Raw genomic sequence first — 20,184 nt, forward strand, 5'->3', positions numbered from 1 at the left:
CTTTGCGATGACAATCATCATTACATCTGTTTATATTATGTCATTTTCCTTTACAAATGAAGCATCACTCCTGTCATAGCAATACCACTTTACTGTTTAATATATTATGTGAACAATTATTGACGCTCGACTTGATGATTTGGATCCTTGTTTATAATTGATCTGCATTATTATTATTATTATTATCATTATTATTATTATTATTATTATCATCATCATCATCATCATCATCATCATCATCATCATCATCATCATCATCATCATCATCATCATCATCATCATCATCATCATCATCATCACCTTCATTATTATCATTATTATTATTATTATTATTATTATTATTATTATTATTATTATTATTATTATTATTATTATTATTATTATTATTATTATTATTATTATTGTGTTTTTGACGGGACCCCAGATTAATATTGTGGAATCACTCAACTCAGAAGAGTTAAGTGATATTTGAGAGATCTGACGTAGTATGGTGATGAGCTCTTTACTTGACATGATGACAGTACTGCTGACACACGACTATATTAATGTACAATAAGGGAGCGAAGGGTAGTAAATTATTGACGAAATATAACTATAATTACTCACCCAAGCGTCCGACTGCTTGGTCGTCGTACCGTTTTGTTTTTCTTTCGTGACGTAGGCAGTTGACCTCAGCGCCCACGAGCTGTGGCGGGAAAAAAAAAGGCGGGAAGGCGTCTTACCACATGCTGACGACAGTGCAGGCAGAAAAGGCACTTGCTCCGGTTTTCTCGGCTGGCAGGTTTCCGTCTGTGGTGTGTTGGCTTTTCGACTGACATCACAAAACACTCCATAGGCAGATTATGCGCAGGAAAAAGGGTGAAAAATCCTCGTCGCCAATGTGGTTTTTGATGGGACCCCAGATTAATATTGTGGAATCACTCAAGTCAGAAGCGTTAAGTGATATGTGAGAGAACAGTTTATTACTGTGTACAAGTTAGAGTATATACAAATGTATCGCAACAACATTTTAAGAAGGGAAAATAGTATAAGTAACTCAACTATGGAAAGCAAGCAACAAAGAGTGCTTATCTTGGATCGCCCTTATCTAGGGCATGCCACTCTGATATTTGTTAAGCACAAATGATATTTTAACAATGGACTTAATGAATAATAACTAATTAAGCTGTAACTAAAATCAATTAGCTAATTACAAAGGGGAGCAACTCTTTCCAAGAGTAACTCTATGTATAAGTCCATAACAATTATTGTTATTATTATTGTTATTATTATTATTATTATTATTATTATTATTATTATTATTATTATTATTATTATTATTATTATTATTATTATTATTATTACTATTATTATTATTATTATTATTATTATTATTATTATTATTATTATTATTATTATTATTATTATTATTTTGACTATTGTTATTATTATTAATATTATTATTATCATCATCATCATCATTATTATTGTTATCCATCGTATCATTATCATTATTAGTAAGCATTTACCGCATATCTATCGCACGATATAAATAATATCAAAATGAAAAGGGTGGGTTGGTAATCACCCGTTCGTCATTCATGTTGATCTGTTGAATTCATCATCGTCATCGTATTATACGTATATGACAACCATCGTGAACTACCTTGAGTTTAATGATCTGTATTGCTTGGTTGCAACTTATTAGGTTAAGCAATCTCTTGTCTTTGAGATGCTGCTATGCCTAAAAGTCGTTTTGTAACATTCGCCACAAAAATATGCCAATACTAAATTATTTTGGAAAACTAAGGAGAATCTCTGTTTCCATCAATTTCTCTGGGTGAAAAGGGTAGCAAGCAATTGTTGTTCATTTCACGCTATAGCAATGAAGCAATGCATATCGAATACCAGGATTGGTTTGAAAACTTTTCAACAATACTTTTTTTATGAACAAACCATAAGTTTGCTTTTGGAACTTTTGTAGTTTAATAAACATAATAAGATCCACAATACTCGTATATTTTGTTGACTTTATTTGACGTATGAAATAACACGCAATAACATGAAAATACATGAAATATTGGAAAGAAGGCGAGAGAAACATATATAATATAGGTATTTATTGTACAGTGAGGTCCGGAAAGCTCAGTTGGTGGAGTGCTTGCTTTGCAAGCAAAAGGACCGAGTTCAATCCCTGGTGAAGTCGACACTTATTCTGACCCCTCCACCCTCTAAAATTCCCTTTATTCATCCCCAAGGGAAATTTTCTTTAGGATCTATTCCAAGGGAAGACTGGAATAACCCAGGCGTCAGCCGCAGTGCAGCGCCGCAAAGTGAGCTAAGGTTAGGTGACTTGCTCAAGGCCACACAACGCGGCGGGTAGTCGAACTCGGTAACATTCGGGTACGAAGCAATGACCGTGCCGCTGAGCCACGCTGTCCCATTCCAGTAATTAGGGTAAATAGACATGAATTTTAAGCTGACTATTGTGTTTCTCTAACTTATAATGCCAGGTTCAGACGAGCTTTGTTGGATAATGACGACTTTATACTTGGTGAAATTGTTCTAATTCAATCTGACATAACTTAAAGATGAGAAATCTTCATTAAAAAAATAAAAAGGCTAGGGCAATTGGTCAGTACTGACTCCCAGGCGCTAGCACATGCGGGTCAGTACTGACGAACAGACGCCAGTGCCTGGAGGTTAGTACTGACCAATAACCTGGTGTCTATTGGTCAGTATTGAACAACAGGTGCCACCGCCCACAGACAACCTCTCTTCGGTCTGTGCCACCGCCCACCATTGATCAGCACTGACGAACATCGGACCTGTTCGTCAGTGCAAAGACCTCTTCGCACTTACTCGTCACTTCCTAAAGTATAGATAGTATGCAGATGACGTCACTCAGGCCTTTGTTATTGTTTTTGCCATCCGCGTTTGTGAGTTGTTCTCACTAAACTGTATTAACCAGACTATAAAAGTTGATGGTTACACAGAGTTTGTGTGTTGGTCCGTTATACTTCCGGATGGCAATGTTGTGAACTCCTTGGCCAAGCGCATTCTATCTATACCATTAAAAAAACAAAACAATTAAAATTCCAGGCTCTCAGGCCAACTTATCCGATGGCACACAGTAACATTTGGTCACTTAGATAAGTTTGATTTCTAACGCGTTAGATGCCGTTGGGGCAACGATATGACTCGTTATTTCAAGCCACCGTAAGATTCTTTTTTATTTTATGTTGTCCATTCTATTTCTTTGGGTTATTTTGTTTTTATTGGTTTTTTTTTCCCGTATATTTTCGTTATAGCTTAATTTAAAGAAAAATAGAGGAAAATGTGTTATAATATTTCCTGTTACGATTCTTTTATAATACTTTGTCCATTCTATTACTACTACTACCACTCACTGCTACTACTACTACTACTACTACTACTACTACTACTACTACTACTACTACTACTACTACTACTACTACTACTACTACTACTACTACTACTTATATGTCTTTTATCTTCCATTATTTTCTGGAAGGTTCTGTTCCCTGACGCTGACTTTTTCTTATCAATCAGATCACCCCCCTGGGGCACCCTATCCTCTACCCACGCTAACATTTCATTCATACTGCAACCACCATTGAGTACAGACGATACAATTTATTTTTCATTATATTTTATTTGTTTTCCACGTTTTTTTTGTGTATTGTTGTGTTAATGAAGGGTTTGTACCCGAAACGTCCATTGTCTGTTTTGTTCCCATACGAAGCCTTTCATTTTCACTCTTTCGTTAGTATTTTACGATCACCGGCTTCAGGCAGCCCTTACCGTTTTCTACTTTTCCTGTCTCAGTAAGATGCCAGCAAGCCGAATTTCAAATGACAGGAATGAAGAAACGAGACAATGAAAGAGCTTTCACTTTCAGTTCTGGCGCCACGCATCAGTGCAGTGAGCATGCGCGTTGGATGAACCGAAATTTATGGCTTCCAGTTTGGCGTTTCAACACCAAATTTGGTCTTTTTCTCAGGATTGGATAATTTCATTTGTTTAATTAATTGATATATTTATTAAACAAATCTCACGTAAACCGACAAAAAGATTTAGTGAAAACAAGGGCTTCCCTGAGACTAGTATGGGACAGGAGATGCTGATTTATTTGTCGTAGAGCAAGTTATTTTAAAAAATGGCATTTTTCCATAATTTTGGTACCGTCAACGCCCGTGGCCAGGTCAGAACTGACCAATTGGCATCAGTACTAGTAATAGTATTAGTCAGTACTGACCCCCAGACGCCGGTGCCTGTTCGTCAGTACTGACCCGCAGGTGCCAGCGCCTGGGGGTCAGTACTGACGAATAGCCACTCTGAAATAAAAAATTAATTGCACAATTGAATTAGTTTAGTACTTAGTTATGATAGTTATGAAATTAATCCACTAAGTAACCTATTGAGCCAAATTTATTGCCTTGTGCTTTCCTTGTTCGTAACAATATGAGTCCGGAGAAAAACGAAAAAAAAAAAGATGAAAAAAAAAACAAAAAAAAAAAAAACCCGAAGAAACAAACAAAACAAAAACCAACCAAAAATAAAAGCCAAAAAAAGAGAAAACAACATTATAGTTATGGGGTCTTGAATATGTTAAAGGGAGCGTCAGAGAGAGAGAGAGAGAGAGAGAGAGAGAGAGAGAGAGAGAGAGAGAGGGGGGGGGGGGGTTAACGACTGCTTTGTAGCTACTTGTATCCGCACGATTTATTTTTTTCTCCTATCCGTATTTATAAAGTTAAGTTCTTGGGACACTTTTGGTTTTGGAAATATCGGCGTTAGCCGCAAGCAAGATAATGGGATCTACATTCTTTTTAATGTTTTTAAAGGTTTGATAGCGCTTATAAAACATTGAGGTCATTTCGGGACTAGTAGAAAGGAAGATTATGGGAAACCAGTCAAAAAATTATAGTTTTACAAGTTATATTAGTACATGAGAAAGACAAATAATAAGGGAAATGGTTCAAACAAAAAGAACGGATGTAGATTCCAATAGCGGACTATCTGTGTCCTTTTAAAATGGAAACAAAATTTATACCAACACCATATCGGATTACCTAAAGAAATTCCAAAGATTTAAATTGGGAGCTTTTTTCCCAATCAATTTTAGAATCGGAACTTCTACCAGAAAATTTTAAAAATCATCATCAATTGGCACCAGAATTGATCTTTATAACCTAGAAAATTACCAAAATTTTTGATCAACATTGTACACTCAAAATCCCGAAAATTACGATACGACCAAACATCCAGCGGTACAAAGCCGACGGTATCAAACTAATCAAGAAAAAACTAAGGGCCGCTGAAAATATGGAAACTATCAAATTTTGAAATAGACAAACTGTCATGGTCTCAAGTGAGTAAAGAGCTACTCGACTATGCATAAAGATATGTAGAATGAGGCCCCAGAATTTACTAGTTACTATAAATGAAAAACAATTAACGATTTGTTTAAGATGAAATAAAAAGAAAGATGAAATTTAATTAAAAGAGATAAATAGTGATTGTGGTAGTTACAAATAGAAATGTGTAATATATTACGTAACTTATGATGATATAATGTCAGGTTCGTAAGGTTACGTTTCCAGGCAGTTGAAAGGCGTGGGTTCTATATTCCTCCGATAACAGGCTCAGGCTCGTAAAGTTCCACTTCCAGGCAGCTGGGAAGGGGTTATTCAGGTATTACTTCGACAGCGGGCTCAGGTTTGATCCTTAAAATGTTTAGGATTACACCGTCAAAGGTAAAAGCTCCGGCGCCTTGGTGGTGGAGACAAAATATCCACAAAGTACCAAAAGATAAAAATCTTCAAATATATATGAGGAATGGAGCGGCTGGCCGTCCGGCATAGATTGAAGAGAGAAGTGAGTGTAGAATGTTAGACCCTTGGAATAAAAATAGTATTATTATTCCAAGGTTAGACCTATCAGCTTTTATAATAAGTGGCTACGTGACAGAATGTAGAACGAAAAGTATTCACTAATTAGAAATTAATTCGAGGGAAGGCTATAAAAGGAAAGACGATCTAATATTAGAAGGTAAAGTTTATCTAAGCCTACCGAAATATAACTGGGGTGAGATGAATTCAGTTCTTAATAAAATAAAATTTAATAAGATAATTGTGAACAACCTTTACTGTGACACAAACAAATATATTATCTCCAACCAAGGAAAGAAAGACATTTTATAATCAAGAAAGCAAGATGTGAGTTCATTTTTAAAAAATGAAGAAAACAGGAACACCAACGGAAACCTGTAAAAAACACTGAATTAACAGAATCACCAAGAAGGATATTGATATTATATTAAAACTACCGACTCATAAGGATCTCAACAAACACGCCTGTGTCTTTGCCGTATTTTTCAATGATAAAATTGTGGATATTAGAAAGAATTGTGATATTAAGTTAAGTCCCTGTCAACACCAAACATTAAAAGTGAGTAAAGGAAAAATTAATTTTAAAATGTTATAAGTCTATCGAAACTTCTCGAGTCTGGCTTTACCTGGATTGATGCCAACGTGTTGAAGTTGAAAGTTAAGTAGCCTATTTTGAAACCCTTCGCCTCAAAACGGAATTGAGTCAGGTTGGTTAAGATGTTGAAAAGTGAATTTATAGCCAGAAATATCAGACTTGTGTTGAGTTTATATGTTTTATTGAGGAGAATAGATACCATGTTTTATGGTGATAATGCCAACAATTTATATTTTTGAGCAGTTTAACATTTAATTCGGCTTCTAGACATATGGTTCGTTCCGAAATAATACCGTTTTGAGACGACGGGTCACATTTTTGCCAAGGCGAGTAGAAAGAGTTCACTGACTTAGTGGCTAAACTTGCCAATTTCTGACGATAGGTGAAGGCCTCTACTGGTCGTTTATTTACTGTCAGTTAGTCAAATGAATTAGGCTGCCTTTGTAAATGCCGACTTACTGGAACTTATTTATAACTTTTAGTATTCACAAGCAGGGCAAGCAGCTTTTGAGAAAGCCTATGTATAGAGACGTAGGCCACTTCAGTCAACGAATTTACAGTCGGATTTTATTAAAACCTTACCGTAAGTTCTGATTTTACAACAACAACAACAACAACAACGACTACTACTACTACCACCACCACCACCACCACCACTACTACTACTACTACTACTACTACTACTACTACTACTACTACTACTACTACTACTACTACTACTACTATACTACTACTACGAATTTAGGTGTTGGATTACGTGCAGTAAAAATAAGTTTAGAATTTCACAATTCTGATTTTTTTTATTATCCAAAAATAATTTAACCCTGTTTAATCCATATTGATAAGATATACTAAATTGGCACTGATTTAAACATAAACAACACCAAATGATAATGGTAACTCCTCCTGACAAAAAGGAGACAGATATCAAAATCATTAAAATCGATCCATGAACAAAATAATAATCAGTGGATTTTATTCTGAGACTTATCCGTTATCACTCAAAAGTCCTAAACATCTTGTCACAATTACTAGGCCATAATTTATCATCTCATTCCTGGAATTGTCATAATACCGTCTTGAGACGATGGGTCACAAATATCATCCCTTTATTTAATTTCCTCAAAATAAATTTAAAACTTGAAGAGTATCTATAGGTATTAAAGTATGAAATGCATGATTTAACTAATTTAATTTACATGACATATAGCCATACCCAATGCAGGCATCAGATCCAGACAGCCTAGAATGGTGGCAGAAAACCATTATCTACCAGATTTATCCAAGATCCTTTCAAGACTCTACTGGAAATGGTGTCGGAGATTTACCTGGTAAGAAGAATCCAGAGATTACATTGTAAACTAGTGATCAAGATAGCCCAAGTCGTTGAGCACACCTAAAAAAATCAACCAAAATAAATAAATAATAAATGAACTGGTATCAATCTCAGATGCAATCAAGATGTCTCTTCCAATCACGATAGCCCAATTCGTTGAGCACACCTAAAGAAATCAACCAAAAAAAAATAATAAATAAATAAATAAATAAATAATGAACTGGTATCAATCTCAGATGCAATCGAGATGTCTCTTTAAATAATATTATGTTGGCTGGGGAACACTGTGAGTACAATTATTAGCAGATGTTGCTCTAGATATGTAAAAACGCATGTCTATTTTGTTTGATTATTTTCCCCCTTTTTCGGCAATGATCGGGTCGCTGCCTTTGTAACATCTGGCAGTGAACAATACTTTGTGATAGACCAAGGTCCTATCCAAAGAGTAGCAAGCAACTGTTAATGCCCATGTAACACAATGTAAATTGGGATAAACTATGACTCATTATCAGAACTGTTGCCAAAGCATTCTAGAATGGAATGAAGGTAATGCATTGGGAGAAAACATAAAAAGAAATAAAAAATTATGTAACACACACTATGTAGGTGAGCATATAAGGAGGACAGTGAACAGGCTTCAACAGTCATGACGTCACTTCCCTCGTAATGATGCATTGTAACTTAGTAACTAGTTCTAAACTATCGGAACAATGGCGGACGCCCTTATGACATAATTCTCCAACGAGCATAAAAGTGTATCCAGAGTAGAAAACCCTTATAAATCTGATCATATTTTGACTTTTATACATTCTGATCACATGACATGTCATAAGGTTCTAGCCAACATGAAGAATAAAAAGTACCGATTTTCTTTGTTTAGAACTAAGCTGCTTGTTGCTGGGCGGACGTGACATCAAACTATTGAATCCAATTCGAAAGAAATGTGTAGGTTGTTACCGACTAAGAAGTTTCGATGCATGCACCACTTCATACTGTCTGGGGTTCCTGGCCGCCTCCCATAGTGGGCAGAGAGGCACTTACTGATACTGTGTCTTCTATCCCCCTATATCTGTTTTCCAACACGCACTCTGTCTTTGTCTTGGAATGAGATTACTTGGTTTTGTCCTGGCCTTGGCCGGGTACCCTGACTGGGAGGGAAACAGTCAAACGTATGTTAGAGTTTTGGGAGATGATATTTTTTGTCTTGTAAATCATCTCTCTGTTATACACTGTATTGGTTTGTCTACATGAGTGTATTCCTCTTAGTTGGGACCTGTGCTTGTGTCTGGATCAGACTTTTAGGTGATATCAAACTAAGTACTTTGATACTGTGCTCTTGGAATCTGCAACTGTTTTCTATTTAAACAAATTCCTCTTTGTCTTACCTTTTCTTGTGCGCTTTAATTGTAATTCAAGAAGTTTGTGCTATCCTATTTTCTTTCTTTTTACTGGTGTTGATCTGACCTTAATGTGTTGCACGCGCAGTAAAACCATTAAAAACAAAAACAAACACCACTTCATAGAAAGTATGGTCTGTGAGGTTTTGACCAGTTTTGGTTACCACCCCTCTCTCTCTCTCTCTCTCTCTCTCTCTCTCTCTCTCTCTCTCTCTCTCTCTCTCTCTCTCTCTCTCTCTCTCTCTCTCTCTCTCTCTCTCTCTCCTTTCTTTCTTTCTTTCTCACAACCTCTCCCTTTTTATAATTTGTTTATCAATCAAACAACTCGTTAAAGATTTCATTAATAGTGATATATTATAATGCACAAATCATGCGTATCTATGTAGGTACATTATATTATTTCCAGGAATTATTTCACGCTTGGACTATTTCGTGGAATTGGGTGTCGAGACTTTATGGTTGAGTCCTTTCTACCCTTCACCCCAGCTGGATTTCGGCTATGACGTCAGCAATTATTGTGATGTAGACCCTCTTTTTGGAAACCTAGCAGATTTTGACAGACTCGTGGAAGAATCGCATAAAAGAGGTATAAACGGACACAGTGGCAATTCGGACTCGAGTCTGAATAGTCTCCCGTGGCTATTCGGACTCAACCTCCAATGCGTGTGCGCATACATAGGAGAGGAAGACACAATGTGGGCAGTAAGCAGAGGGTGGAACTGAAAAGAACTAGATAAAGAGTTCAAAAGAAATTTTATTTTGCCCATATCACACTGACTCAGCTCATACCCCTACTTTGGACTGTAGAAGGATTGTTACCCGTCTCACATTATCAGTATCAGAATATGAAATTTTTAAATTAGTTATTCTTGTCCCGATTTTATTTGGACATCGCGTTATGTTGTTAGAAAAGCTTTTCATTTATACCACAGTTACTTTGACGGACTTTTATTACTTTTGAAAAGTTTGAACTCTTTTTTTTTTTAGTTTCTATCTGGAACTCCAATTGATCCATGATTTTGTCTTTCACGTGAAATAAAGTGGGTTTAGACTACCTGTTGATAGTTATTAAAACCGTAATTTTGATCTACATTAATTTTATGTAATTATCAAAAATTAAAATATTTTAAAAAACAACAAAAAAACAAAAACAAAAAAAACCCCAAAAAACTATACTGCCACGGGAGACTGAAAAATCGGTAGATTACACGACACGCGCATTGGAATTTGAGTCCGAATAGCCACGGGAGACTATCAGACTCGAGACTGAATAGTCGCAACCACACGAATTTGTTTTAATTTTTCATGATTTAAAGAAATTATTATTATTATTATTATTATTATTATTATTATTATTATTATTATTATTATTATTATTATTATTATTATTATTATTATTATTATTATTATTATTATTATTATTATAAACCGTCTTATTATAAATAAGCATTAACGAACATTTCATTAAATGATATTATGTAGATGTCACTCAAATTTGGCACATCGGAAATTTTTGCCCTTATGAAAAGCACTTTGTACAGAAAAGTGAGTGGACCAGGCACTTATGTTGATAATAATGAAAACTGAAGTGAGCAGAAAAGTGCCAGAAGACAATAGGGAATAAAAACCTTGCGGTGATTGGGGCTCGAACCCAAGACCTTACTGGTATGACAACTCCGCCTGGCCGTGAGAGGGTAGCTCTACAATCGAGGCCACTTTGTAAAGCTGCCTTTGTGTATCCGTCAGTGATTGGGTATATTAGAAACAACCTACCCAAAGGGAACAATATAATTTGTTCCAGGAATTAATTATTTTCGTAATATTTTTAAAACGCAGAACCATCAAATGTGTGATCAAAGTAGCTTTGTTATATTGGCTACTCAACATTTTCATTGCCTTAGTCCAACCAGTTCTGTGATCCAGTTTTTTGGGGTTTTTTTCCTTTCTCCTTTTCTCTTTTCGAGCTCTTTTTAAGTGACATTTGTTGCTTATACCTTCTTCTGTTTCGAAAGCTAAACCTTCTTATGAGGAATAAAGGGTAAAGTCAGCTTATTTATGCCAGATCAAGATAATATCAAGGGTGATCCAACCATTCCAAATTGTATCAGTGCAAAAAGTCTGTCACCACTCTATTATGTCCCCAAGGGCGTTAACTTCTCCTTACCAACTATAGGAAAATCGTCACATTCGTTACGATACAACCAACATTTTTCTTATTCAAATTTCTATTGTAGACGTCTACATCATAAAATTTAAAGATATGAACAGTTTAACTGCTATTGTGTTTGAGTGATAAAAATATATTTTTGTGTTAGTTGGGTGTGAAGTTTTGGGGGAAATTCTGAAAATGGCTGGTAAGGAGAGAGTTGACATGTTGGATAATCACACAGTCATCAATGAGTTCATGGAGCTTTTTTTTTTCCTAATACAAAGTCTCAGCTTTGTTTTCATGACCATTTAATTTTGTAATAGTTTGCATTTACAGTCGTACCTGTATGAACCGACCATGAGTAAGTGATGTCCTTGTTGTCAAACACATATTATTATATAATGTGCATGCCATTCAATGCCAATGTTTTTGGCTGGTCGAGAGCTATCTAGCTCCAATCAAGCAGCTGACTCCTTTTCAAGTCTAGGTCTGCGAAGATTCCCAGATCGTATCTCTTGTGACTATCATGTCCATAACATGATGACCTTCACGATTGAAACGGCTTTGCGGCCATGTAGTATAAAACTCGCATTTGAACCGACAGATTCCGAGTTCAAGTCAAGTTCTGAGCGAGCTTGCAATGAAGAAAAATTGGAAAAGTCTCTTTTTTCACAATCTCTCACTGTACTCGGGTGTAAAATTAGCACCTGGTCGTTAACAGCTTTGTATCTGTTGAAAAAATTGTAATATCGCCTTACAAACGTCATGTCTCGCCCTAAATGTTTTGTGACAAAAATAATAAGCAGCAGAGAGGAGAACATTGGGGGCTTGATTTGATGAACCCATCCCTATTCTAATTTTTGACAGGACTGAAAATCGTCGTTGATTTCGTGGGTGGACACTCCAGTAGCTTTCATCCTTGGTTTGAAAAGAGCATCAGACGAGAAGATCCTTACACAGATTATTACGTGTGGCATGATGGGAAGGTAGATGACAGCGGAAATAGCATTCCACCCAATAATTGGGGAAGAGACTGGTTGACGAAAACACAATTAATGAGCAAGAATGGGTTATCTTTGGTCACGCAATCCCCTTATATGAAAAAGCAAATGATGCAAAACGCATGTCAGTGATTTCTAAAATATATTGAATAGTTAACAACTGACTCGGGAACAAATACACACATTTGTAAGGACAACTTAACTGCAAATAAAAAGAAAAAAATCCCTGTGATTCAAGTTATAAAAAAGGAGAGGTCTTATTATCCTACTCTAAAGAAAAATCTGAAGTAATATAAATATTTGCTTTTTTAAAATGTTGCTATAAATTTGAATTTTGATAACGGAATGGCTATTGGTCAGTACTAACCCACGGGCGCTGGCACATGTTGGTCAGTACTGACCAATATGTGCTGACGCCTGTTGGTCGGCACTAACCAAGCCAAGGGGTCTGGGGCCTGAACTGATTATGAACGATTGCGAAAAAGTCAAAACAAAATGCCACCGAATAGTCTCTCACCAATGAGATTCAACAAGGGAGCCCAGTCATCAAAACATTTATATTATCATCAGCAATATTGCCAGCAAAAACATTGTCCTTAGACAACTGCCTCTCAAGAACAGCAGAAGTTTTCATGCAAATCATTTTAAATGTTTCATTTCAATGCATTTAAGACGCAAAAGGCGTTTCAAACACGATAAATTATTCAACGTTACGACATACAGAACACTAATTATGTGAACAGATGGGCGGGTTAACCAAACGTTACTTTTACCAAGATTTCTCCGTACATCCTTAGCTCAGTGTGTTCAAGGGCTCCAGTTGGACATGGCACAAAGAGAGACAACAGTTCTACTTCCGTCCATTCCTTCCACAACAACCCAAGCTAAATTACCGCTGTCCTGAGCTGGTGGAAGACATCAAGGTACACACAGTAGATCTAAATATAGGACTTTTTAAGAGTTATAACGGCCAAGCGGGGGTATGTCCAATTTTCATAACGCTAAACCGAGGGAGTAACAACTATTTACAACCCTTTTATAGATTACCAGCCCACCTTAAGGTACTTTCTGCTAGATTGAAACGGACCAAGCTACACATTTACTTCACTGGCGGTGGTCTGTTGAGCAAAGTTGTTTTGTGCCGCCCTATAATTTTCAAATTTAGCAGATACTCCTTTTTGTCTCAATTTTTGCCAATGTTGATTTTCGTTAACACTCGCGCATCTCTCCCGCCTTTCTAGCCATGATTGGTACCTACCTGTAACAAAGGTTGTGCATCATCACAGACGGCTCTCTTTTTCTTGTTGTCCCACGCGAGGCGAGATGACGTGCGACAATGAGCTGAGGGTGGGGGATGGGGACTACCATGAGCCAAAAAGTCAACAGGCCGCCTAAGTATTTTATATAAAAGATTTGTTTTCTTCTGTTTTCAAACCACGGTTATCCACTTCCCACCACAAACAACTGATACTCTTTACTGCTAAAATAACTAGGTCAGGCCGGCAAATTTAGTTTTGCACACCTTGAGGCCTTACTTGGGAGAAGTCAAAACCATATCAGTTTTATCATTAAAAGAACAGGTTTGTTGTAATCAAACCATACGGATGAAGAAAATTACAATAAATATAGATCTTATGCTATTCGTTTTGCTCAAATGGATGTTAATCATCAATAAGAATATTACACAAATCATTCACCGAGTAGAGCCCCACGATGCTATAAATAAGAATCCCAGTCCATTAACCCGACACACACACACACACACACACACACACACACACACAGCAGTTCAACTTATAGTTATGTTATTGTCGTTGGAGTAGATAAGTAGTGCATTGAGGTTGGATTTTCTATTCCTTCTATTAATGACTGTTATCACAGTTGATATTCGAAGAAAGAAATTTTATTTGGCAGTCGAATTGCTGTTGTCGTGTTGTTCTTTTTAAAAAAATGATATTCACAAATCTCAATGCACAGACGTGTATCGCAATCCATACCGAAACAACAATGAAAGGATCCATAGACTTCAATGATCTAGAGGAAAATTGACAAATAGACCTCTTTTACAAAATATATGCCCATGGTAAATGCCAGGGTTACGTGAGTACATCTCTTTAAAATTCAAACCCCACATGCCCCCCCCCCCCCCCCTCCCCTTCCCATTTTATTTTTACACACAATATACACACATTCTAAAAAAATAAACCCACTACAACATTGATATTGCGCAATTTTTCCGCTGAGTGAGCTCAAGACACTTAAAAAGGGCTCCTAAGCCAAAAGCAACATGCAGACGAGACATGATGCCTGTTGGGCGAGATAACATTTTCTTCCAACACAGTCAACACTGCTTCTGGTCAAGTACCTACTCATTTTACACATGAGTACAGTGAGAGAATGTTTTCGATCCATGCCGCCTTAAATAAACAACCAGAAACCGCCCCTCATTTACTTATTTATGGATAGAGGACTTCAGCAAAGCAAAGCAAAATAAATCAAAAAAGAAAAATAACAACAAAAAATCCCTATTTTGTTCTGACTAAAAACCAGTCTTCTACATGGTAAGACGAGTGTTATGACTCCCGAGATCGAATTGTGATAGCTTGTAAAATCCTACATTAGATAACACTATATATTATAATGAACATATTATAGTATACGTCTTGGTCAAACGCTCATAAATTGTGTGGACATCAATGTTTTGTTGTTGCTATTTAATTTGACAACCAAATTAGTTAAAATAATAAAATATTTTAAGCGATATGCATTGAAAACAGATCTGTTTGTTAACAATTATTTATTCTTTTGTCAATAAAAACTGGTGAGCAATTGATACAACCCCACATTACCAATGCCATTAATGTTTATAAATTGTGACTCTACTGGCTAACTTTGTAAAGCATAAAATGAATAGCAAGAGAATGTCGGGTTTTCATACTCGTGCAATGAACAGTTGTGGACAAATGAAATTCATGCTTTAACTTATATAATGCAACTTTCAAACATTCAACTCAAGAGCTTCACTGAAGATATTATATGATGATGATGATGATGATAATAGTAATAATGATAACGAAAATGATGATGATGATGATGATGATGATGATAATAATAATAATAATGATAATAAATAATAATAATAATAATAATAATAATAATAATAATAATAATAATAATAATAATAATAAAATAATAATAATGATAACTAAATTGATAAAAGTAATAATAATAATAATAATAATAATAATAATAATAATAATAATAATAATAATAATAATAATAATAATAATAATAATAATAATGATAATAACAATAATATTAATGATGATGATGATGATGATGATGATGATGATGATGATAATAATAATAATACTAATAATCTTTCATTCGCCAAGAATTCACTCCGTTTCTGGTTTGACCGCGGCGTGGATGGGATGAGACTGGATGCCATCAACGAGATGGTCGAGAACGCCGACAAGAGTCTTGATGAACCAAGAGACATGTCAGCCAATTGTCCCAAAGTGAGTTTTCGACCATCTCTTTGTGGCCTTTGCCCCCCCCCCCCCCCCCCCAGCATGAAAATAGGGTTAATTTCTAAAACAAACGAGGAAAATAAATAGATATTATGATCATTAATGTTGCACATTCACGCAGATTAAAAATGCTCAATGCGCCTCACAATTATTTATTTACTCCAGTAGAAACCCAATTTCCGCATGTAATCTACTTACTAAACATTTCCGTCATATCCCGTTCTTTGACATCCCTTTGTCATTCTCCTACGAGTGAATAGAAACTTTAAGGGTTCGCTTCAAAGAACAAAAAAAAAAAGATTAGAAAGTATAAGGGAGACAAATGTTATTCTGCTGGCATTGTAACTGACTGAAATAATGTGATTCATCAGAACACATTGTTTGTGTTGTTTGCTTCTTTGTTTGTTTGTTTGTTTTTGGTTCAATTTATTCGAGTTTCAAATATAGAGTTGACAGTCAACAGTCAATATCACGTGTCTTTATTCACCGTATGGCTATGGCAAAATTAAGTTCAAATATGAACGGAACGAAATATTTCTATTCCGGATGTGTTGCTAATTTCCTCTTTGGAAATGTTTTGCGTTGAAAGTATGAAGCCTGGTATCATACCTGCCATCGTGTACTAGAGAGCTTGATGTCACTAGCACAAAATAACTGAATTAGTCGACGTCCTTATAACGCCCACTTCTAGGCAAGACCCTTGAAAGTCAGAGACTCGAAAACGTTAATAAAATTCAATTTGTTAGCCACCTGCTTCGCTCAGGCTTAAGATCGGGAAGTCATTTACTAGATCTAAATGTAGTCTACCTACACAAAAATGGGCCAAGGATTCGTTCAACCTTCAGATCAACTTCTCCAATGTAGTTTGCCATATCTGCTTCGGCCCACCTCGCCATCTCATCTGTTTTACTCTATTTTCTTTTATTTGGATAAAACCAATCAAAGTGTTTGCAGTAGACAGTGTTTTCCCCAGGAGACACTTCCAAATTTTCACCAAACCACGCCAGATCAAACAATTTAAGACACATGAATGACCTTTAACTGTGAACTTTTGAAATTCATTTTCTTTGTTAAAACCACTTAAAATTAAAGAAAAAATATGTCCTGAATTGCTTATGCTGTAAAGAGAAAAATTAAGATGTTGTCTTTAGGTTTAAAAAGACCCATCTCCAATGCAAGCTATGAAGGCTACTCATGCTAATGTGTGACACCGTGCCATAGTGGCAATATATCGGTATGACGAGTCTAATGAAAAGAATTCATTGAGTTTTTATTGGGAAAGTGATTAGAACTCCAATGCAATAGAAGCATTTTACATCAAGACTAATATTATATAATTTAGTCTTTGAATTCAATTTTCTGGGTCATATCCTATATTGTGTCATTGGTCACATATAACATCATTTATTGACTTCTACTTTATATTTTTTTTTTTTAATTTATTTTACTTCTGTCAGGACTATTATGATTACTTAGATCATACTCATACCACGATGCAACCAGAAACATTTGACGTGATGAGGCAATGGGTTGACGTCATGGGCGAATATATCAAAAGAGACGGAAAACCTAGGTAAGAAAATAAATCCTATAGGGAATGAGATTAGCGGAAGAGTAGCGTCCATTGATTGGACGTCACCGGTGGAGAAGTTATTTGTAAACAAACCAACTACAAGCCAAGCGCTCCAAATACAAAATTTATTATTCATATTTATGTACAAAAATGCATAACGTTGATTATGATATGCATTTTTGTACAGAAATATGAATAGTAATGTTTTTATTTGGAGCGCGTGGCTTGTAGTTGGTTTGTTTACAAAAAACTTCTCCACCAGTGACGTCCAATCAAGGGACGCTACTCTTCCGCTAATCTCATTCCCTATACAAACCGACAAAATTTGTTTTTATGGGGTTCCCAAAAGCTCATTTGGTAGAGGACTCGCTTCACATACAAAGGAACCAAGATCGATCCGGGGTGCAGACGAGACTTTTTTCTGAACCCCCTCTCCATGAAGCAGTGATTGGATTTCTTGCTCTATTAGATCTGGCGAAATGTACTTTGTGATTGACTAACGTCCTATCCGAAAGATAGAAGCTAATTGCTATTGCCCATTTCGTGCTAAAGAAACCTTGATAAAACTCCCGCTCTACGGGCCTCGTTGTTCTGAAGGACTAGATACTTTACGTTTTGATTTGTTTTTATATTATTTTGGAAAAAAGTTAAAGTATGCAAGAACAAACCAATTTGCTGTTCTCACATCAAAAGATTTATAATATTATATCTACAGAGTTTCTTGATTATTTTGTTATTTAAGTTTAGTTCAAAATGTTGGAAAAGTCTTTCAAGTTGTACTATATATCAATTTACAAAAGTCTATTTTCCAATGAGACTAAAATTGGATATGAATCTGTTAGCATTTAAAGCATCATCTTATTTGACTCAAAACAGCATCTGGCACTATCATGGCCCTTCGTGATGCTGTACGAACAACACAATAAATCGTAAATCCTAAATTAAATTTCGAAATTGAGCATTATATTGCGCAATATCCACTAAATGTGCTCAAAACGCTTTACAAGGGGTCCCTGATCAACAGCAACATTTAACATGTAGGACGGGGCATGCCGCCTGTTAGGCGATATTACAATTTTTCGGACAAAGCCAACACTGTTAACAGCCAGGTACTCATCTTACACCTGAGTACGGTGAGAGAAAGTGAGTAAAGAGCCTTTTCAAGGTCTCAACTATGCGCCGAGCACGAGGCTCGAACCCGGACCTTCCGATCCGAAAGCGAGTGTCATACCACAAGTCCACGTAGCCGCCATTATTGCCACGACGCAAATTTCTGGATTTTTCTTCTCGTTGCCTTGAACACCGAATAAGTTCTCGATCGATCCTTTCGATTTGGTAAGCTGTCGGGTTGAATCATACTTTAATTTGAACTCAAGGTCAAAATTCTGAAACGAGACATGATCTAAATCAAATCAATTGGTTCATTACAATCACGGATATTCTTAATCAAAGAGGAAAAGCATTCTCAAATTTTGTAACTTTATTAATTCAAAGTTTAAACTGTTTTTAAATAAAAATCAATCTGGTTCAAACACAGTTACAGAATAATGCAATATACTTAATTTCGTTTACACACAGTTTCACAATATTAAGTTTCACTTATATTTTGTTCACACATCGTTTCAAAGTAATGCAGTATATTTATATTTAGTTCATTCGTTGTCCCAGAGTAATGCAATATTATACTTAAATTTCGTTCATACATAGTTCTAAAATTAAGCAATTTACTCATCTTTCGTCCAAACACAAATATAGATGGTATGCGCTTGGCAAAGAAGCTCATAACATTGCCATCTGGAAGTATAACGGACCAACACACAAAACTATGCGTTACCATGAACTTTTATAGTCTTGATAATACTGTAAATGAGAATTACTCAGAAACGTGGATGGCAAAATGACAATAACAAAGGCCCGAGTGACGTCAACTTCATTCTATCTATAGATAGTATGCGCTTGGCTAAGAAGCTCATAACATTGCCATCCGGAAGTATAACGGGCCAACACACAAAACAGTGTGTATCCATGAACGTTTATAATTGGGTTAAAACAATTCAGTGAGCAATACTCATAAACGCGGATGACAAAAAAAAACAATAACAAAGGCCCGAGTGACGTCAACTTCATTCTATCTATAGACTATATCTTTAAGTCGTTCACACATACTTCCAGAAAAAGGCAATATTCTTATCTTTCGTTTCAGATTTATGCTAGGAGAAACCTTTTGGGAGGCATTGAAAAGGAACCGATACCGATCTTGTGGCATCGTGCCGACTAATATGGACTTTATTGATAAGCTTGGCTCAAAAGAACTTTCGGGAGTAAAAATCAAGGAAATAGTAGACCTGGAATATAGAAACCTACCCACTAATGCATGGCCTACCTTTGTGGTAAGAAAAGTCTTAAATAAGTCTTAAATAATAAAAAATACAAATAGGTCAATATCCACTGAGCATGCTAAAAAGGTTTTAAATGGGTCTCAAGACAACAAAAACACATTTAATATGTAGGACGAGACACGATGCCTGTTAGGCGATATCACAATTTTTTTTCGGACAGAGACAACGTTGTTAACAGCAAGGTACTCATTTATACCCGAGTACGGTAGAAGAATGTGAGTAAAGAGCCTTTTTCAAGGACTCAACTGAGAGCGGGACGCGACCCCAGGATCATCCGGTCGGGAAGTGGGTGTCATACCGACCACTAGAC

General features: G+C 35.9%; 1 protein-coding gene and 1 long non-coding RNA gene across 2 annotated transcripts in view; one reads left to right on the forward strand and one right to left on the reverse strand.

The window, feature by feature from the left end:
- The first annotated feature begins 5,426 nt into the window (after positions 1-5,426).
- LOC144971489 (salivary alpha-glucosidase-like) overlaps positions 5,427-20,184 on the forward strand; it is a 20,857-nt gene continuing 6,099 nt past the window's right edge. The window contains exons 1-7 of the mRNA XM_078912449.1: positions 5,427-7,817; positions 9,626-9,805; positions 12,236-12,392; positions 13,166-13,292; positions 15,765-15,890; positions 17,360-17,475; positions 19,679-19,865. Of these exons, the coding sequence (XP_078768575.1) occupies positions 7,706-7,817; positions 9,626-9,805; positions 12,236-12,392; positions 13,166-13,292; positions 15,765-15,890; positions 17,360-17,475; positions 19,679-19,865 (1,005 nt within the window). The 5' untranslated portion in view covers positions 5,427-7,705. The remainder of the gene's footprint in view (positions 7,818-9,625; positions 9,806-12,235; positions 12,393-13,165; positions 13,293-15,764; positions 15,891-17,359; positions 17,476-19,678; positions 19,866-20,184) is intronic.
- The window catches only part of LOC144971490 (uncharacterized), a 21,824-nt gene continuing 9,318 nt past the window's right edge, over positions 7,679-20,184 (reverse strand). Inside the window, exon 3 of the long non-coding RNA XR_013645143.1 lies at positions 7,679-7,814. This is a non-coding gene — a long non-coding RNA (uncharacterized LOC144971490). The remainder of the gene's footprint in view (positions 7,815-20,184) is intronic.

This window comes from Berghia stephanieae, chromosome 4, assembly GCF_034508935.2.
Source record: "Berghia stephanieae isolate SIO BIC M18660-M18661 chromosome 4, UCSD_Bste_1.3, whole genome shotgun sequence".
In the NCBI taxonomy this organism is placed as follows: Eukaryota; Metazoa; Mollusca; class Gastropoda; order Nudibranchia; family Aeolidiidae; genus Berghia; species Berghia stephanieae.